Source organism: Artibeus jamaicensis, unplaced genomic scaffold (assembly GCF_021234435.1).
Source record: "Artibeus jamaicensis isolate MK-2021 breed Jamaican fruit bat unplaced genomic scaffold, CSHL_Jam_final contig_3197, whole genome shotgun sequence".
NCBI classification, from domain to species: Eukaryota; Metazoa; Chordata; class Mammalia; order Chiroptera; family Phyllostomidae; genus Artibeus; species Artibeus jamaicensis.
In genome coordinates this window covers 110,457-133,304 of record NW_026521752.1, presented here as the reverse complement: position 1 = coordinate 133,304, position 22,848 = coordinate 110,457, and the positions used below count along the sequence as shown (strand labels likewise).

General features: G+C 35.3%; 1 protein-coding gene across 2 annotated transcripts in view; it reads right to left on the bottom strand.

Moving 5' to 3' along the window:
* Positions 1 to 5,026: 5,026 nt before the first annotated feature.
* Positions 5,027 to 22,848, bottom strand: part of TM9SF2 (transmembrane 9 superfamily member 2) — an 87,495-nt gene continuing 69,673 nt past the window's right edge. The window contains exons 13-18 of one of the 2 annotated variants that reach the window (XM_037154840.2): positions 22,341 to 22,500; positions 13,927 to 14,067; positions 12,239 to 12,390; positions 10,784 to 10,895; positions 7,397 to 7,568; positions 5,027 to 5,707 (exon numbers count right to left, since the gene is read on the bottom strand). In XM_037154840.2, the coding sequence (XP_037010735.2) occupies positions 5,640 to 5,707; positions 7,397 to 7,568; positions 10,784 to 10,895; positions 12,239 to 12,390; positions 13,927 to 14,067; positions 22,341 to 22,500 (805 nt within the window). In that variant the 3' untranslated portion in view covers positions 5,027 to 5,639. The remainder of the gene's footprint in view (positions 5,708 to 7,396; positions 7,569 to 10,783; positions 10,896 to 12,238; positions 12,391 to 13,926; positions 14,068 to 22,340; positions 22,501 to 22,848) is intronic. The other variant, XM_037154841.2, reaches the window with a different exon arrangement.

Here is a 22,848-nt window from a genome sequence, read left to right as displayed (position 1 = left end):
GGTTCTGAGTCCCAAGCTCCTTCTACCCAGCACTTTCAAAGCAGAAAACTAGTGTGGCTAACTCTAGTTGTATCACCTTAGTTTTGCAACTGTACATGAGATAGTCCCAGTCAACATGCTACATCGTAACTTGTAGCATTAGCCAGAAAAGCCTTATTCATTATTCATTCTGACCCATCCATTTATGTTTTTTGTTTCTTACTAATGATAACCAAAAACTATTTACCTTATATTTAGGGAAAAAATTTGAATTCTATGTAAATAATGTCACTGATTATAAAGTATCAATAAAAACTCATTTTAAAAAAGTGAATTCAATCTATCATATTTGAGTTATAGCTATTATATTTTTTAATTCTTTTCAGGGAAATGAATGACCTATTTATCATGGCCAATACATTCATGTGGCCCAGACTGCTTTTTTGCCAAACATATCTAAAGGAAATAATAGAATCTTTTGGAGCTTGTGCTTTCTTACTTATAAAATAATACATTATTAATTAGAATGCCAAATACCAGCAGGTCAAAGAATGAAAGGGAAAAGAAGATAAGTAAATGAAACAAAAAAGGTATGAAGTTCAAATAAGCAAGCTGAAGAAATCTGGTAGAATTTCAAAAGCTACAGGAAATGTGCGGAAATGATGATTTTCAGTGTTGAGACTTCAAATCGCATTGAAGGAGAAAACACATCAGTAGAAGAAAACAGACTTTGGTTCTATACAAGTGAAAATACCTGGCAAAGGAAAGCATTATTTTCTGCATACAATTCTTATTGTAGGCATGCTGTAGCCACCATCTATTCTAACTACAGGAGAAAAATACAAATAAGGAAATAATATATTTCTTCATGACGTATATTTACATATTGATGATACCAGAGTATCCTGCCACCCATAGGCAGAAGCTGAGGAATTTATTGGTTTTTTTTGTGCGTGTATTTTTATTTTTTTCTTATTTTTTATTGATTATGCCATTACAGTTGTTCTATTCCCCCCTTCATTCCCCTCCACCCTACCCCCCCGTCCCCACCATTACCCCCCCTTTAGTTTATGACCATGTGTCTCAAGTCCTTTAGATTCTACATTTCCCATACGATTCTTGCCCTCTCCCTATTTTCTATCTACTGTCTATGCTACTTATTTTCTGTACCTTCTCCTCCTCCCACTCTTCTATTGCTAACCCTCCTTGAGATCTTCATTTCTATGTTTCTGCTCCTGATCTAGCTGTCCTTTTAGTTTGCTTTCGTTTTAGGTGTGGTTGTTAATAACTGTGAGTTTGCTGTCCTTTCACTGTTCATGTTTTTTTAACTTCTTTTTCTTAGATAATGTCCCTTTAACATTTCATATAATAAGGGCTTGGTGATGATGAACTCCTTGAATTTGATCTTATCTGAGAAGCACTTTATCTGTCCTTCCATTCTAAATGAAAGTTTTGTTGGATAGAGCAATCTTGGTTGTAGGTCTTTGGTTCTCATGACTTGGAATACCTCTTTCCAGCCCCTTCTTGCCTGTAAGGTCTCTTTTGAGAAATCCACTGACAGTCTGATAGGAACTCCTTTGTAGGTGACTGTCCCCTTAGCTCTTGCTGCTTCTGGAATTCTCTCCTTCATTTTAATTTTGGCTAATGTAATGATGATGTGCCTTGGTGTGTTTCTTCTTGGGTCCAACTTCTTTGGGACTCTCTGAGCTTCCTGGATTTCCTGGAAGTCTATTTCCTTTGCCAGATTGGGGAGATTCTCCTTTATTATTTGTTCAAGTAAGTTTTTCACTGGTGGCTGTTCCTTTCCCCCTTCTGGTACCCCTATAATTCAGATGTTGGAGCGTTTAAGGATGTCCTGGAGGTTCCTAAGACTCTCCTCATTTTTTTGAATTCTTGCTTCTTCACTCTTTTCTGTTTGGCCATTATTTGCTTTCTTCTGGTCCACTCCATTGATTTGAGTCCCAGTTTCCCTTTCATCGCTATTGGTTTCCTGTGCAATTCCATTCATTTCAATTAGTTTCGCCTTCATATGCTTGTCTAATTTGTGGCTATAATCAACCAGTTCTGTGAGGATCCTGATCACCAGTGTTTTAAACTGTGTGTCTGAGAGTTTTGCTATTTCTTCATCACTTAGATTTATAGGCTCTGGGGCTTTGAGATCTTCTTGAGCCATTTTTGGTTTGTTCTCGCTTGTTAAGTATGAGGAGCGGCGCCTTGGACTCCCAGGTCGCTGGGTTGTGACGTTATATATGGGGGGGTGGTCAGAGCGGGGAAATGGCGACCTCCTCTGCTGTTTCTCGCTGCTGGGTGAGGAGCAGAGCCTTAGGTGGTTCACCAGGGCAGGGCCACTCTGGTCGCTGGGTTATGACGCTGTATGTGGAGGCGGGGTCAGAGCGGGGGAAATGGCGGCACCCTCTGCTGCCACTCGCAGTGGGGCCTGCTCAGTCCAGTAGTCTCACCGCCCACACCCTTGCTTGTCTATCTGCGCAGGAAAGCACGAGCACAGTCAACCCGCAGCCCTGCTCCCTGGCTGTTTCCCCGTGGTCACTTGCTGAGTCGCTTACCAGGTCCAACCCTGCGCCTGGGTTCCGCGCGCCCGAGTCCTTCTGACCGAGTTTTTCTGTGCAACCCTGCTCCGACAGCTGCTGGTTTCACCCCTTACCGGTCAGGCTGAAGAATTTGTTGTTATCAGACTTCCGAAAAGTTCAATTTTCTGTGTTCTGGCTGTGTTTTCTGTTGCTAATATTTAGTTGTCTCTAAACTTGGTTGTGAGAGAAGGCACAGCGTCTCCACCTATGCGGAAGTCGAATTTATTGTTAACAAAGGTTATTTATTGTGTTCATTAAAAAGCCAGCCTTTATAAAGCCTGAAGTTAATAATTCAAAAAAATCTTTAAGACTTACGTTTTACAATTTTTAAAGTGTTTTGTGACTTGTGGTATTGCATCATCTTAGCTAGTGTATGTGACAGTATGAAGCATTGAAAGCACAGATTTAAGGTATTTTCAAGTCCAAATAAAGGAACCAGATGCCCATTTATGACCACATAGCAACTTCTGGCCTGCACTATGCACAAGCTTATATGTGCCCTTTATGGTATGACAGATACAGAAAGGTCTACATTCACTTCCCCCAAACTGTCTCTTTACTTAAATAGCACTCTTTCCAGTCACTCCTTCCAATTAAAGCTCTGGTCAATTGGAACCAAGCTTAAGACAACCAAGATAAGACAGGCAGAGACCATGTCTCAATGAGCTTACTTGTAGTGTTAGTGGAGGGCCAAGAGAAAAGACTGATAAATGACTACATTGTAAAGTATGAAGGAAGAGATCTTTACCAGTGAGGGCTTTTTTTTTTAAAAATAAGATTTTATTTATTTATTTTTAGAGAGAGGGGAAAGGAAGGAGAGAGGGAGAGAAACATCAATGTATGGTTGCCTCTCGAGTGACCCCTAGTGGGGACCTGGCCTGCAACCCAGGCATGTGCCTTAGCCTGGGAATGGAACCCGAGACCCTTTGGTTCGTAGACCTGCACTCAACTAACTAGCTACACCAGCCAGGGCCCAATGAGGGTTTTTAAAAACTTTTCCAAACAGCTGAAGTTCACTTCTTTTCTGAGCAATTCTGGTCATATCAGAAGCAGGACTTCTCTAGATACTTTGCCCAGAAGAAGCCCTTTATCTTCTAAGGTATCATTCTCTACAAGTGTTCAGAGAAGCACAGCCATGGAGCTCAGATCACTGTTCTTTTTCTGGCAAACACTCGAACTAAGGAAAAGACTATTGAGATTCTGACCAACCACCTCCACATGTGGTAACCAGGGCCATTTTATCCTGAAGAACGTCCTAAACATATCATGGCAGTGAGGCCCAGTTCTTGCACTGCCTTTCTCACCACTGGTCTTGCCTTTTCATAGCCTCCTTCTGCATCTTTCTCACCTTCTAAGTCTTTTCCTTTAATACTTTTATTTTTCCAATTTCCTTTTCATTGCTTAAGTGTGAAATATGGTTGCTACAAAGTGTCAAGAAAAAGAAAATAGATTACATCAACACAGTAAATTGACTTGTTTTACACTAAGCTAATTGTTCACTGAAAAAAAAATTGAAGAAACTTAACTTTGACCAACAAAATTAGCCTAGGGTCCGAATGTGGAGTTTTTATAAAGCCTTTTCTTTATGTAGTCAACCAGCCTATCTCAACACTACCTTTAACAATATGCTATATAAAACACTGAATATACTGCAAGAGGTATATAAAATAAATTTGAAAGGAACTTTTCTATTTTAAATATTCTATGTAAGAGTTACAAATAACTAGAATTCCTTCACTCTTGAAAACCAACAGGTCAGTCTTTTTAAAAAAAGGTTATCAACATAAAGTTATTGAGTAAGAACCCACCAACATTATGTGCGCAACAGTAATTTTAGTTGTAAGTTTACTGACAGTATCTGCTTTGCTTTCATAAGCAGCAAGCACTTAGCCCCTAAAATACAAAATGAATATTCTCATAGATATAAGCAGATTAATGTTTCTGAAATCCCAAACTTCTATATTCTACATAAATGAATTTCAATTAATCAGATGTATGTGAAGGAGAACTGTGAAAAATAAAAAAAGTTATTTAACTCTAAGAAATAAAATTATCTGTGAAATCCAAATTAAGACAATGTAATCATAAAGAGGAAGACTTGCTTGATCATTGTTGATCATAAAAATCGACTTTTTGAAAACAAAAGTGCTGTATTAAAAAAAAACAGGTAAAAAACATAAAATCCTTAATGACAATGTAGTAGGGCCCATAACAACTAGACTTACATAATTAATTTATCTAGCTAGAAATGCACGACTAAAATTTCCATTACTGCCTAATGGTAAAAATTTTAGATTTGTCACGAAGCCCAGGATACTGGAATTTCATTTAGATAAAAACTCAGAAAGAGCTGCATTAACAAAAATCAGTAAAATTTGATAAAATCATATAACTCATTTTAAAACACCATTATTTACAGATTCTCTTTGAATATACAACAGGTAATGATTCAATGAAGATGTTTTTACAATATTTATTAAGATAACAAAATTTATAAATTGAAAGACTCAGAGGCACATAGTTTAAAAGGCCAATACCATGGGAATAATGAAGTCAACACAGAAAAGAAGTATGAACAATTACAACCAATACAGGATTTTTAAAAAATGCCTCCCCCCAATAAACACATCATATGAATCATCCTTCAAAATTACCATGATAAAAAGTTATTTCCTTCAAAGAAAAATAATTCTTCCCACCTACTGAGCCTAGAAAATCCTATTTACAATGAACTGTCTGACATTTCATCAATATTGTTTAATATGGCCTCCTCTATTACTGCCATTAGAAGTATTCCAAATTTTATAGCTATTGTATTTACAAATACACATAATATTTAAATTTGCTCTTCACTGAGAACAACTCAATATATACTTAATAAAATCACAATACAGATGTTTTGGTGTTGAAAACACATTTTGTGGGGACAAGTATATGGAAAGAGGTGTATTTAGAATTATGTTGTTTCTGAAGGATTACTAGGCCAATGCTGATAAAACTCAAGGTAGTCACAAAAAAAAGATCTTTGTTAATGAAGAATTTATTTGTTTTAACTGGACACACTTGGCTTCTTCAGTCAACCTTCACCACGCTGTAAATTTTGGTAACAAACCAAAAGCATGCAAAGAAGCCAATTGTTCCTATAAAAGAAAAAAACAAAAATAAACCCTTTTTTAAAGCATCATGATTTACACAAAAATACAATACTTAAAATGACTGACTCAAAAAAAGTCACAAAACTATTAATTTTCAGAAATATACCATAGATCTATGAGCTTTTTAAAAAAACATACAACCATGTCAAGTAAAATTTCCTACAGAAATTGACAGAAAGAACTTTTGATACTGTAAGTTACCTAAGATTTCTATAAAACATTTTTTCTTAATACATGCAAAAGATTGAAATTAAAGAATGAAAAGAAAGACAATTTTCCTTTCCTATTTAAAAATATTTTCTTATCAGAAAATGGAAAGTTGATGTTAAATTAATTCAAGATATGATATGAATAGCTTAAGCAGAGTATCAGATTCACAGAATAATTAAATGGAGATATAGTTATTGGGCATTACCAGTTTTTGAAGAACTATAATAGCGTAAACTCAAAAACTTTTTATGAAGTGTTAAGAATCATATAATTAGAAGGGGCTACCTGAACTATGGACTTCTACTTCTTTTCCTGAGATACGGTACCCCAGACTGGGCAAAGAGGGAGAAGGAAGGACTGTGTACGTCTGTGGGTATTCTAAAAGACTTTAGTACTTTAACATAGACATTAAGTTATTACTCTAAGCCTGTATAACTTTTAAATAAATAATTTCTTTCCTCTTCAATCTCTGGCATTGAGAGATGTCTTTCCTCTGGCAGCGGGCAAAGCAAACCTCATACAGTGGGGAACCCCGAAAGAAAACGGGGGGTCCTTTTGGTAATAGTATATTGTTCACCCCCCACCCTGGGTCTGTTCTGTAACAGGCATACTCCACTTTAGAAAAACACCAACGTTCTTATGTCTGACCAATGACCTGGAATACAGAATTGATATTCAAAACCCTACTTAGTTCTCTTAAATGTTAACAGATGAGTAAAAGGTAGAACATTTCTAATTTTAAAAGCAGTTTTTCCTCTTTTTGGCTCCTATATTTCCTCATATACCATGCAACGCAACCTTACATAAAATTTTAAATGTACACTTTTGTGACAAAAACAGTCACACAACTTCCTTTTTTTTAGTTCAGTCATTCCACACATGTTTACTAACCATCCATAGGACTCTGAGATACAGAAAACATTTATCCAGATAGACAGGGAAAAATACATACATAAATATCAATATAATATATAGTACACTATATCCCAAAAGGTACTTGAATTTTAAAACAGAGATATAAACTTGTAGGTTGAAATTTCTTGAATAAGAAATGTCCTATGATTATCTTTTCTTGATATCATTTATTCTCAATCTCATCCTGACTTTAACTCCCACATTTTTACTTTACTTTTTAACTTAGCTAGCTAGAGCTTTGTACTTTATTTCTGAATTGGGCAAAACAAAGACTGTACTATTCAAAGGTTACCGAGGAAAACCTTAAGATATACTTTTAGGACAACAATGACCCTGTGTAGTTGGCTTCCCTTAGGTTCTGCTTTCTCACCTTGGTTTACTGATATTCACCTCACAGGGAGGCAGACTAGATTTAGTTGCACTCAGGACTAAACATAGGAGAGCTGAGTAGTGGCAGCCTTTATGGGTTTTATAAGGAAAATATTTATAAATATTTTGAATAATTGGCCTAAAAATTTATTAGTTAAAAATAATCATTTAAATTCTTACCTGTAAAAAGAAAGAAGATCAAAACCATTATCATGGTATAACCAAAGTACAGAATTGTACTTGCTGTTCCTGTGATTTGCAGTTTTGAAAAGAAGTAGTGTACTGCATATATTAAGAAATAAACTGCAGTAAAGCCACTAGTAAGGAATGAACGCCATTGCCAATGATAATCCTAAGTAGAAAGGAAAAAAATTAAAGAACAAGAATTACTTTCCAATTAATAGATAACATGTAGCAGAATAAAGTTACTCACCAAACATAAATAAATGAAATAACCCCTAGAACCTAATTTTTGCTAGAGATTCCAGTATTTTGCTCCTACTGAACTTTGTCAATTTCCCTCCTCACTAAAAGGGCTAAGAAGCATCCCTTATTTTTGGTGGAACTGCTTAAACACCAACTAAAAACATATGGAAAAATCTTAAACAGTTTATAACAATGAATAATGAAGCATTAAACTGTATTTTAAAATGTATGCTTCCCAAAGAAAAGTAGTAATTTTTTACTTACTTACTTACATAGTTTACTTACATTTACATAGTTCAAAATTAATACTACTTATCTTATAGTCTACACAATTATGTTAGGAAGAAAATTAATTCCATTAAGGCCTGGAGGAAATCCATTTTCAGTTATTACTATCATAATTTAAACAAGGTAAGTTTTTAAAACAGTTTTTACTTTTTCCTAAAGTAGCGTATAGCTTAGCAGGGGATGTTGCAAAAGAAATACGGTACTTCACTACATCTCCTACCCTTTTGAATGTGTGAAAAATAAATATATTTTAAAAGCATACCAAGATTAAAAATACAAGAGAATCCACACACAAAAATTACCATAGCTAGTAAACAAACTCAGCAATATTACAGGATACAAAATTAACATGAAAGTTAGTTATGTTTTTATATATCAGCAATGTACAATTCAAAAAATAAAAACTAAAAAATAAAAATCATTTACGACACCTCCAAAAGAATAAAATACTGAGGAATAAATTTAAACTAAGGAGGTGAAAGACTAATATACTGAAAACTACAAAATATTGCTAAAAGTAATTAAAGGAGACTGAAATAAGTGGAAATAAATCCCGTGGTCATAGATTGGAAGACCTAATATTGTTAAGGTGAAAATTTTCTCCAAAGTGATCTACAAATTCAATGCAATCCCTATTATCATTTCCCCCCCCAGAAATTGCAAAGTTGATCCTCAAATTCCTATGAAATTGCAAGGGGCCCTGAACAGCCAAAATAATCTTCAAAAAGAACAAAGTTGGAGGGCTTAGCCCAACAGTGTGGTACTAGCACAAGGATAGTGTATACACCACTGGAATAAAAGTGAAAATCCAGAAATAAACCCATACGTCTATGTTCAATGAATTTTCAACAACTTTGCCGAGCCCACTCAATGAGGAAATAACAGTCTCTTCAACAAATGGTGCTGGAAAACTGGATATCCACATGCAAAAGAATGAAGTCAGACCTCTAACTAATAACATACACAAAAATTAACTGCAAATGTATCAATCAATGATCTAAACATATGAGCTAAAATTATACACTTAGTAGAAAACATAAAGGTAACTTCATAACCTTAGATTTAGCAATGATAGATATGGCAACAAAAGAAAAAATAGATAAAATCAGACTTCATCAAAATTAAAAATTTTCATGTAAAGGACATCATCAACAAAGTAAAAAGACAACTTACAGAATGGGAACAATATTTGCAAATCATTTATTTGGTAAAGGTCTAGTACCAGAATATATATAAAGAACTCTTACAACTAAACAAAAAGATAAACAACCCAATTTAAAAAATGGGTAAACAAACAGAGTAAACATGTCTCCAAGTAAGATATACAGATGGTCAACAAACAAAAGAAAACATGTTGAACATCGTCAGTCACTGGGGAAATGGAAAACCACAATGAGGTATTACTTCACATACACTAGAATGGCTATAATTAAAAAAAAAAAAAGAGGAAAAATAACAGTGTTGGGAAGGACATGGAGAAATTGCAACCCTTATGCATTGTTGGCAGGAATGTAAAATATTGCAGCCACTGTGGAAACCACAGTTTGGAGCTTCCTCAAAAAGTTAAATGAAGAATTACCACATGTCTCAGTAATTCCACTTCTACATGTATATCCCTCAAGATTGAAAACAGGTACTCAAATATTTGTACATGAATGTTCATAGCAGTACTATTTACAATAGCTAAAAGGTAGAAACAAACCTAATGTTCATCAATGAATAAATGAATTGGGGTGTATCTATACAATGGAGTATTTATTCAGCTATAAAAAGAAATCAACTACTGATACTTGTTACAGTGTGCTGAACCTTGAAAACAGCCTGCTAAGTAAAGAAGCCAGACCCAAAAGGCTACACAATTATATGAAATATACAAAATATGTAAATCCATAGAAACAAAAGCAGCCTGGTGGTTGTAGGGTCAGAGGCAGAGGAAGAGGGGACTAGGAAGTACCTGCTTAATGGACATGGAATTTTGTTTATGGCGGGGGTGATGACAATATTTTGAAAGTAGTTGGACATGGTGGTTATGCAACAATGTAAATGCAGTAAGTGCCAATGATATACTCACTTTAAAATAGTTGATTTTATGCTATCTGAATTTAACCTCAATTAAAAAAATGTTGCTTTAATCCTTGCCCAAGGATATGTTTAACTGACTTAGAGAGAAAGAAACATCAATTGGTTGCCCTCCTGAGTGTGCCCCGACTCAGGATTGAACCTGAAACCTACATCTGTGTCCTGACTAGGAAGTGAACCCACAACCTTTTGGTGTACAGGATGATGTTCTAACTGAGCCATCTGGCCAGGACTAACTGTGGTTTTTCTAAAAAGCATTTTGAGTTTAACAAAGTTAGATTTTTATCTCCTGTATAGAAAATAACTTATATAAAAGAATTACTTAACACACTCTAAATCTTTAGATAGCAACTCTACCTATTACGTAAGGATATCATTTTGCCAGGATGCCACAAATATCACTCATTACAATGTAATGTATTAATATACTTTCCACTTAAAATGTTTACTTTTTCCTAAATTTTTGGTCTAGAAATATGTCACAAAAGAAATATTAAGCCAGACATTTAAATACTATAAAATAAAAATTATGCATAACATGGTATTCTTAAGAAATTAGCATTTTAAAGTTAAGCTCAAAGTAAATACTATTTGAACTGGGATACAATTTTAATTCAATTCTAAAGAGGGCTACATATGACTTAGAAATACAGGTCAATTTTTGTCTTAATAACATATATCTACAAAAATTATTTCAACAAATAGTTTCAGCCTCATGCCAAAATTATAAACATTGTGTACAAATTAACATAAGTGAATATTACTAATACATACCTCAGCACATAGGTGGAAATAGCAAAGAAGTATAGTTGCTTCAGAACATGTAATAACCAAAATGATAAACACCAAAAATAAGAAGCCAAACATATAATACATCTGGTGCGACCTATAATCAAACATATCAAAATGAAAGTATAAATATTTTCTCTTTGACACAGTAAATGACAATCTTTTCGTTTTTCTTCAGCTGAAAATGTTTGCTTTTTCTCTGAACTAATCAAACATGACAAATTCACATAGGTTTAAATGGTGATGGGGTGGGGATGGGGCAGAGGAGAAAAGATATGGCAACGTCATGGACTTTGCCTTCCAACTCAGGTAAAGCCTGAAACTCTTATTAATTCAAATACGCTTAATCTACTTGTTTACTGGTTTAATTTGATAAAAAAATTAATGGAAAGACAGAGCCAAACCAAGAAATGGTCACATTTAGTGTATATACATTTAATATATACACGGTAGTTTCTTATCACATATGATAAAAACAGTTGAATTTGAAAAACATTATAACAATCAGAAGGAAAGAGGTTCTAATCATTAAAAAGCTCAAATTTGGTTCTCACTTTATGCTCATCAAACCTTGATACTTTCTTTAACATATGTCAGTGTAATCAAAGAACTATCATAATATACTGCAATTTGTATACCCTAATAGAGTGAATCAAAATTACCACTATGAGATTTTCCATGCAAATAAGAAATCAGAGAATGAAGAACTCAGGATAAGAAAGAACTCTGAAAGCTTAGCTAGCTCGACCTTTCCTCCAATGCTTGCTTGAAAACCCTCTATCAGGAGCTCAAAGTATCTTCTCTGAAGCAGTACAAATTACCTATTTAAGAACAGGTTTGGAAACAATTTTTGTCACATGGTAACTGTGACACATAAATTACTTAATTTTCAAAACCTCATTTTAATCCCTGTAAAATGTGGATAATAACCACCTCATAGATATCTGAGAAAAGGAGGGATTAATAAGCCCTCAATTAATAATAGGTATGTATCATTATTATTTTTTTCTCACATGAAAAAAAAATAACCTTTTGGCTCCTAAGATTTCTTTTTTTTAAATTGTATTTTATTGTTTATGTTCTTTCTTTTTTTCTTAAAGATTTTATTTATTTATCTCTAGAGGGGAAGGGAAGGAGAGAGGAAGAGAAACATCAATGTATGGTTGCCTTTTGTGCATCCCCTGCTGGGAACTGGCCTGCAGGGAACCTGCCTGCAACCCGGTATGTGCCCTGACTGGGATATTGTTTATGTTATTACAGTTCTCCTTGCTTTTTCCCCTTTCCCTCACCTCCACCAGCAACCCTCTCCCTCTTAAGACTTCTGATTGGAGAATGGTTTACATTTGTAAAATATAAGTAATAACCCGTATAAACAAAAAGAGAAAGTTTAGTACTACAAATAGCGGTAATGGGAATAAGAGGACTTAGTCCTTAGCTTACCAAATACTATTCAAAATGAAGAAAAGCTGTATAAAGATGCATCCAAAGGGCAAAATTCCTCCCATGATAATACCAGGCAATGGCTTTGTGTAGAAGGACTGTTCAGGAATCTGACGTGGAATCTGATTGGTTCGAACAGGGTGTTCAATGGCCTTCAGTAAGACAAAAATGCAAGAAAAAATAATTTGTAATTATATATCTATTTAAAAATTCTTTGTACTAGATTATTTGCCTGTTTTTTCTCAGCTTCCATGCTGATACTAATGGCAATACAAGTCTACTTAAGTCATCAAACAGAAATCTGTATTTAGAAGCAACAAACCAGACACTAGGTGAAATATTATCTGTCTACTGGAACAAGCCACAGTTACCAGCAGTTATCCGCTGACTAGTGGCTTTACACTAAAAATGAATACAAAGAAGACAATATAGTACTTAGAAAAAAAATAGTTAGTAAAAAAGTAGAGTTAGGTTTTCCTTTTTAAATATACATTCACTGTAATATACATTAGCTGGTAAATATATATTAATGTAAATATACATTAGCTGGTTCTGAAGTTATTAGCAATGTATTTTTATTGGGAGATGGGAAATGACATCTTTATTAAAATAGCTCAATTTTACTAAGACTCAAGAACATGAAGAAGACAATGAATGACTATGTAAAGCTTTATTACCATAAGGTATGAGTAATGTTCTCATTTATTATCTCTTTCATAACACACTACATGACAGTATAAAAACAACTAGAATCTAAAGTACCTAAATATGGTTATATGAGTGGGGGAAAAAAGGTTACACATGTAGAAGTTAGTTTTCTAACAAAAAAGTTCAAAATGTACAACTTGTCTCATTGAGATTATACTTTCACAGACTACATTTTTACATATATATGATTCTATGAATATATCTATTTTTCATAAAATCATTACATATCTTTGTTCAATTTTTATATTTTTAGAATTTTAAGTCCTTATCTATGTTTAAAAATTTTCAAACTGTGTCAGTTTACTACTTATGCTATATAGATATTAAATCATAAATTAAATGCCAAATAATTGAAAAATCTTTTGTTAGACTGGCACAGTAGATACAGTGGATACTATGAGGCAATGACAGTTTCTTCCAAAGCACTGGATCCAGGTTGCCTCACCAAGTGTACTATAATAAATTATTTCTTTTAACCTTGTGGACTGAATATTTCCAGAGAAGAGCAAAGATAGTGAAGTTAGAGAAAGACACTGAAAAATAAATTAGCATTTTCCTCTTAGCCTGATAGAAGGGGATAGCACAGGTGGAGAAAGATAAGGTGAAAGAGGAAGTGACCCTTGATTATAATCTTCCTTAAAAATCAAGTATTAGCAGGTAAGCTATATAAAATTTATTATAAAGCAGAGAGAGGATGGCAGAGGAATAGGTGGGAACTGAGGCCACTTGCTTCTGCACCCAACTGGGACCCTTAGCTGATCTGAATAACAACAAAGTAAAAAGCCAACAGAATCTTAGCTAAGTTTGGAAGCCAAAGTGTGCAGAGTACGCTTCAAAATGGGCAGTAAGGAGGTTTTACAGGCAGACTGGGAAGGTCCTCAGAAGCATGGCTGCCACCCTCGACAACAGAGGAGCCAGGTCAGTTATAGCAGCCTAGTGGCTCCCTCCCCTCCCAGGGTGGGGAAATCCCAGACCCTCACCTGGAGTAACATGACGTGTGAAGTCGCTTGGGGGGTGGGAAAGGCAGCAATCACACACACAGCTGGCGGCACACCCAACTGGGGTGGAGGTTGCTGGCCAGGACAGTGCCAGAGAGCCGGGGATCCTGGCGGTAACTGGAGCTGGGAGAAGAGGTGGGCCGTGACTGGCTGTGACCCAGAAAGACTCTGGACTTGCCAGAGGGTTGGAGTGTGTGGAAACCCGGTCAGTGGCTCAGAGAGGCAGCGGCACCAACAGACTTTTATCAAAAGGGGAACTGGCAGGCACACTGGGCAGGGACCTCACATGCACAGCTGCTAGACCAATTAGGGGGATTTGCTCCCACTCAGTGCACCTCATGGATTGATCAAAGGGGTGCGAAGTGAGGTGGTTTATTGGTTCCAACCCAGCAGCAACTGTGCAGAATAGAGTGTGTGCAGCACAGTGCTCTGATAATGTGGGCTGGAAAATGGGTACCTGTGATTACTGTAGTCCAGACTGGGCCCCCATCCTTGCGGAACCATCAGAAAAGGGAAAACAGACCCCAGCCACCCACCATGTGCAGGAGCTGGAAAGACCTGCAAAAAAGGCTGCTTTTCCCCTGCCTCAAGAGTAGGACAGTAAGACCTGGACCTAGAGAAAACCAGAGATGGATCCAGAAAGAAGCCAGAAGGCAAGTACCAACAGCTGAGACAAATCTCACCCTGCTCTCCATCAAAACTTGCATTTTTTCTCTTTTCGTTTTAGTTTTTTGTTGGATATTTCCCTTTCATATTGCATTTTTTCTTCTTTCACTTCACTCATATGCCATATAACTCACAACTTTTGGTCTTCTACTTTTTATTCACATCGTACATTTTTTTTTTTATCATACTACTGTTATCCCAAATCCCACACAACACCCTTCCCTGGTTTTAACCCATTCTGCCATATTGCTGAGCTTAATTACTGTTGTGTAAACTTTATTTTCTCTCACACTGACCCATTTTCCTATCTCTTAATCTCACTATTTGTCCTCCATCTGACCTTGCATAAGTGCTATTCTTTCACAAATCAGCTCACATTTTTTTTACCCTCTACTAAGTTTTATTTCTTTTTCACCTTTTATAAACAGTGGCTAGTTGGGTGAAATACCATGGTTATCGATGTACTTCTCCAATGGAACCCTGATTTGTTCACTACTTGTTTGTACTTTAAATCCCATAAAACAATCCCCCACCCCACCTGTCTTACTCCATTTTGCCTTCCCCCTGCCCCTGAGTCGAGTGAGGAATTTTATTTCATTTCTATTACCCTACCCTCTTTCTCAACCTGGACATTACTCTGTACTCTTATTAGTTTGCTTCCCTCATCCTATCAAAATCATTTTTCGTTACTGTAGATATCTCATATTCACTTTTTGCTTTTATACAACATTCTTATTCCTGCTCCACCTTTATTAAGCTTCAGTCAGCTGTCCTTGCTATCAACTCTGCTGTGGTTGTTTGGCAATTTTCATTGTGTTGGTACAGTACCTTTCCTTTTTTTAAAAAATATATTTTATTGATTATGCCATTACAGTTGTTCTATCTCCCCCCTTCATTCCCCTCCACCCTGCACACCCCTCCCCCACCATTCCCCCGTTTAGTTTATGACCATGTGTCTAAAGTTCTTTAGATTCTGTATTTCCCATACTATTCTTGCCCTCCACCCTATCTATTTTCTACCTACCCTCTATGCTACTTATTCTCTGTACCTTCTCCCTCCCTTCTCCCACTTCCCTGTTGCTAACCCCTCCATGTGATCTTCATTTCTACGGTTCGCTCCTGATCTAGGCTGTCCTCTTTGTTTGTTTTTGGTTTAGGTGTGGTTCTTAATAACTGTGAGTTTGCTGTCCTTTCACTGTTCATCTTTTTTATCTTCTTTTTCTTAGATAAGTCCCTTTAACATTTCAAATATCATTGCTTCTAATATCATAATCTCTCTTGACCTTTATTAATCTTTTTTCGATTGTGGTTGAGATTGCTGATGTGGTAGAGGGGGTTCTTTTTGCTGGCGTAGGTTCAGTTGTCTGGTAACACTGCTTTGTTAACCAACACCTGTACAACAGCATACAAGACAAGGTGGGAATTGTGACTAACAATAAGTCCTCTGGAGGGGAGAACCCACCAACAAAGGAGCTACCAACAAGTAAAACCCAAAGACAACAAGACAGCCCACAAAAATGGAAGAAAGAGCAACCCTAAAACATCCAGACAAGGAGATCAAAGAGACTGCAATACTAAGTCTCACAGAACTCCTTCCCAGAAGTTCACCCTACAAAGACAGCTGGCAAAGCAGAGCATCTAGAATCACAGAAACAAACAAAAATGGTCTCTTAAAATGAAGAGACAAAAAAAGGGCCCACAATCAAAAGGAATAGAAGAATCCCCAGTAAAAGTGCTAAATGAAATGGAGGCAAGCAAACTATCAGACATAGCATTAAAGAAATGGTTATAAGGATACTCAAAAAACTCAGTGATGACTAGAAGGAACCAAAGGGACACTACAATAGCATGAAAAAAGAAATAGAAACTATAAACAAGAACCAGGAAGAAATGAAGAATACAACATCTAAAATAAAAAATACACTAGAATAAATTACAAACAAGCTGGATAAAGCAAAGGATTGAATTAATGAGCTGGAAGACAAGGCAGAAAGAAATACCTAGGTAGAGCAACAGCATGAAAAAAACTCAGAAAATATGAGGAATGCTTAAGGGAACTTCAGAACAACATTAAACATAACAACACTCAAATCATAGGCATACCAGAATGAGATGAAATAGAGCAAAGGATATAAAACCTGTTTGAAAAAATAGTGACAGAAAACTTCCCTAACTTAGAAAGGGGGAAAGCCACAGAAGTGCAGGAAGCACAGAGGGTTCCAAACAAGTTGAATCCAAAGAGGCCTACTCTAAGACACATCATAATTGAAATTCCAAATTTTAAACACAAAGAGAGAATTTTAAAAGCAGTATGGGAGAAACAGATAGTAACATACAAGGGAGCTCCTATAAGGTTAACAGCTGATTTTGCAACAGAAACAATACAGCCAGCAGGGAATGGCAAGAAATATTCCAAGTAATGAAAAGCAAAGGTCTGCAACCAACTGCTCTACCCAGCAAGGATGACATTTAAAATGGAAGGCAAAATAACAAGTTTCCCAGATGAAAGAAGGTTACAAGGATACACCTACACCAAACCAGTATTGCAAGACATGCTAAATGGACTGCTTTAAGGAGATGAAGAGATACAGTAAGAGAAAGAGGAACATAGGTACAAAAGAAAAAATGGGAAAGAATAAGTACCTTTCAGTAATAACATTAAATGTAAATGGATTAATGTAATTAATAACATTAATTATATTTAATGACATAAAATGACATATATTTAATGACATTAATTACATTTAGTGACATTAAATGTAATTAATAACATAAATAACATTAAATTTAATAACACAACATAAACTAATTACATTAAATGTAATTAATAACATAAATAACATTATATTTAATGTAATGTAATAGCATTAAATGTAAATGGTAGCTACATGGATAAGAAAACATAACCTGCATATATGCTGTCTACAAGAGACCCACCTCAGAACAAAAGACTTAGACAGACTGAAAGTGAAGGAAAAAAATATTCCAAGCAAATTCCCAGGAAAAAAAGCACCAGAATAGCAATACCTATACACAATACATTTCAAAACAAAGGCCATAAAAAGAGACAAAGAACGCCATTTCATAATTCTAAAGGACAAATCCATCAGGAAGCTATAAACATTGTAAACATACATGCATCCAATACAGGAGCACCCAAACATATAACAAAAATCTTGGAGAACTTCAAGGAAGATACAGACAGCAATACACTTTTGTAATAGGGGATTTTAACACCCCATTGTCAAAAATGGATAGATCATCCAAAGTATCAACAAGCACACTGTGGCACTAAACTACACATTACATAAAATGGTCTTAATCAATACACATGGAACCTTTCACCCCAAAGAAGCAATGCACACATTCTTTTCAAATGCACATGTAACATTTTCAAAGACAGACCACATGACAGGACACAAAACAAGTCTCAACAAATTCAAGAAAACCGAAATTATATTAAGCATTTTCTTGGATCACAATTGCTTGAAATGAGAAACCAAACTCAGGGAAAAAAACTCAAAAACAATCAAATAAATGGACACTGAATAATATGTTATTAAACAATGAATGGGTAAACAACAAGATCAAGGAAGAATCAAAAAGTTTCTAGAAACAAATGAAAATGAACACACAACAACCCAAAACCTATGGGATACAGTGAAGGCATTCCTGACGGGAGTTCATAGCAATACAGGCCTACCTATAAAAGACAAAAAATTTCAACTAAACGACCTAACCCTACATTTACAAAAATTAGAGGAACATCAACAAACAAAATCCAGAGCAAGAGGAAGGAAGGAAATAATCAAGATCACAGCAGAATTAAATGATGTGGAGACTAAAAGAACAATTCTAAAGATCGAAAAAATCCAGAAGCTGGTTCTTTGAAAGGATAAACAAAATTAAAAAGCCTTTAAGCAGAGTAATCAAGAAAAGAGAGATGATGAAAATAAATAAAGTCAGAAATGAAAAAGGAGAAATTACAACTGATACCACAGAAATACAAAGGATTGTAAGAAATTACTATGAAAAACTGTATGCCAAGACATTAGAAAACCTGGGCAAAATAGACAAATTTCTAGAAACGTATAATCCTCCAAAACTGAGTCAGGAAGAAGCAAAAAGCCTGAATAGACTGGTATCAGCTGGTGAAATTGAAGCAGTAATCAAAAAACTCCTGGAACACAAAAGCCCTGGGACAGATGGATTCCCAGAGCATTTTACCAATCATTTACAGAACAGCTAACCTGATTCTTCTCAAACTATTACGAAAAATTCAAGAAGAAGGAAGACTCCCAAATTCTTTTTATGAGGCCAGTATTATCCTAATTCCAAAACCAGATAGACACGACAAAACAAAGAAAACTACAGGCCAATATCGCTGATGAAAATAGATGCTAAAATTCTGAAAAAAATATTGGCAAACTGGATCCAGTAATCCATTAAAAAGATCATACACCATGATGAAGAGGGATTCACCCTAGGGATGCAAGGATGGTACAATATCTGTAAATCAATAAATGTAATGCACCACATAAACAATATGAAAGACAAAAACCACATGATCATATCAATAGATGAGGAAAAAGCATTTGATAAAGTACAGTAACCATTTATGATAAAAACACTCAGCAAAGTGGGAGTAAAGGGAGCATACCTCACCATAATAATAAAGGCCATGTACAAGAAACCTACAACCAACCTTATATTTAATGGGCAAAAACTAAAAGCTTTCCCACTAAGATAAGGAACAAGTAAAGGGTATTCACTCTCACCACTTCTATTCAACACAGTATTGGGAGTTCTAGCCAAAGCAATCAGACAAGAAAAAGAAGTAAAAGGCACCCAAATTGGGAACAAGGAAGTAAAGCTGTCACTGTTTGCAGATGACATGATAGTGTACACAAAAAAACCTACTGACTGCATAAAAAAACTACCTGACCTAATAAATGAATCTGAGAAAATGAAAAGATATAAAGTCAACATTCAAAAATAAAAGGCATTTTTGTATACCAACAATAAAATATCAGAAACAGAAATTGGAAAACAAAAAGAAAAATGCCATTTACTTTAACAACAAGAAAAATAAAATACATAGGAATAAACTTAACAAAGGAAGTAAAAGACCTGTATTCAGCAAAATGTATAACACCAAAGAAAGAAATTAAGAAAGACACAAATAAATGGAAGCATATTCTTGTGTTCATGGATTGGAAGAATTAACATCATCAAAATGTCTATATTATCCAAAGCAATCTATAGATTCGATGCAATCCCTATTAAAATAGCAATGACACATTTCATAGATATAGGACAAATGTTTAAAAAATTTATATGGAAACATAAATAACCCTGAGTAGCCTCAGCATTTGAGAAAGAAAAAAGTAGGAGGGATCACAATACCTGATCTCAAACTATATTACAAGGCCATTGTAATCAAAGCAGTCTGGTACTGGCAAAAGAACAGAAACATAGACCAGTGGAACAGAATAAAAAGCCCAGAAATAAACCCATGTCAATACTGTTCAGTTAATATTTGACAAAGGGGGCAGGAACATAAAATGTAGTAAAAATAGCCTCTTCAATAAATGATGTTGTGAGATCTGGACAAGTACATGCAAAAAAATGAAACTAGACAACCAACTTATACCATACACAAAAATAAATTTAAGATGGATAAAAGACAAATGTAAGTCATGACAACATAAAAGTCCCAGAGGAAAACATAGGGGGAAAATATCAATGTTCCATGCATCAATATTTTCAAAGATATATCACCTAGGGCAAGGGATATAAAGGGAAGAATAAACAAATGGAACTACATCAAACTAAACAGCTTCTGCACAGCTAAAGATAACATCAACAAAGTGGCAAGAGAACCAACTATATGGGAAAACACATTTGCCAATGATACCTTGGACAAGGGTTTGATCTCTAAAATATATAAAGACCTCACATGACTCCACACAAGGAAGACACGCAATCCAATTTAAAAAATGGGCAAATCACCTGATCAGATACTTCTCCAAGGAGGACATATAGACATCCCACAGACACATGAACAAATACTCAACATCATTAGCCATTAGAGATATGAAAATTAAACCACAACGAGATACCAGTTCACACCAGTCAGAATGGCCATAATTTACAAATCACCACAACCAGTGCTGGTGAGGTTGTGGAGAAAAGGGAACCCTAGTACACTGTTCATATGAATACAGATTGGTGTAGCCACGGTGGAAAACAGTATGAAAGTTCCACTATGGAAAACAGTATGAAAGTTCCTCAAAAAACCAAAGATGGTGCACTGGCTGGTGTGGCTCAGTAGTTGAGTGCTGGCCTTTGAATCAAAGAGTCACTGGTTTGACTCCCAATCTAGGGCACATACCTGGGTTGCTGGCCAGGTTGCCAGTAGGGGGCGCGTGAGAGGAAACCACATGTTTATGTTTCTCTCCCTGTCTTTTTTCCCCTTTCCCCCTCTAAAACATAAATAAATAAAATCTTGTTTTATTATTTTAATTGTTGTTCAAGTACAGTTTTCTGCCTTTTACCCCCATCCCAGCCCACCTCCCCAACTTCCTCTAAATAAATAAAATCTAAAAACAAACAAACAAACCCCCCGCCCCAAACTAAAGATGGAAATGTCTTTTGATCCAGCTATCCCACTGCTGGGACTCAATCTAAGAATACCAAATCACCAATTCAAAAGAACCTATGCATCCCAATGTTCACAGCAGTGTTATTTATAATAGCCAAGAGTTTGAAACAGCCTAAGTGCACATCAGTAAATGAGTGTATCAAAAAATTGTGGTACATTAACACAATGGAATACTACTCAATAAAAAGAAAGAACTCCTACGCTTTGTGATAGTGTGGATGGAACTGGAGAGCATTATGCTAAGTGAAATAAGCCAGGCGGTGAAAGACAAATACCATATGATCTCACCTGTAAGTGGAACCTAATCAACACAACAAATATGCAAAACAGAACAAGAGACCTGGAAATAAAGAACAAACTGACAGTGACCATAGGGCAGGGGGAAGGGAGATAATGGAGAAAGAAGGGGAAGGGGCAAGCAAAGGAACACAAATAGAGGACTGATGGACGCGAATAATGCGAGGGACTGACTGTGGGAATTTGGCAGTGGGATGGGTCGAGCAATGGGGAAAAAGGTGGGACAACTGAAACTGAACAACAATAAATAATAAATAATTTAAAAATAAAATATTTATTATAAAGCAATTTTCATTAAAAATTTGCTAGCCTTAATTTATAGTCACCTTTTTTACAACTTCACTTCTCAACCCATATGCTTGGTTACTTAGTTAACTAATGCACACTAGAAACATTTATTGCTAAGGAAAAAATATACGTACATTTAAGGTTAAAATAAAAAGTTAAAAAATAATTTATTTTAATGTCGAAATTTTAAAATTTTGATTAGTTTAAACTAGATTTTCATTTCCTATTAATTTATATTAGTTTCCACTTAGAGAACTTTGAAATCTAAGTTTATATCTATAATCTCTCTACTATACTTCTGAGTACTGTTTAAAAAGCTTCTAAGCTTTTTAAACAATAATTGCAATGAAAGTTCAAAGTCATCAATCTTCTGTGAATTCCAGATTCCACAGAATAAGTTTATATCTTTTAGACATGTATCTTTTAACGTGGCATATGCTAGTTTCCACAGTTGAAATTCATTTGAATAAGTTAAACTTACATTCTTCTTAAAACCAAAGTATGCACCAATAAATGTTAGAGGCACAGATATGCAGAACCAAAGGGCCAATATGGCAACCAGTGTTCCAAAAGGAATAGCTGCTGAAGATCCTTCTCCCCAGAGAATCAGATTCATTATAAAGAAGTCAGCAAATACAATCCTGAAAGACAAAACAGGCTTTAAGTAAAACTTGAGTTAGAAGCAAAATGAAATAGTAGCAATCATATGAAGTAATATAATATTACAATTTTTGTTTTACATATGAAGAAAGTAAAATTGCTGGGTCATGAGATATGTGAATTTAAAACTTCAGTAGAAATTGCATAATTACTCTTTATACTGATTTTGCCTGACTTAAGTTCCTGCAAGCAGCTATTGAAAGTTGTCTCTCTACATATTTTCAGTATGCCAGGGATTGTCAGATTTGTTGTTTTAATTTTCATTTCCTATTGACCACTGCATCTGAGCATCCTGTATTTGTTGGCGTCTTAGGTCTTACCTTTTGTAA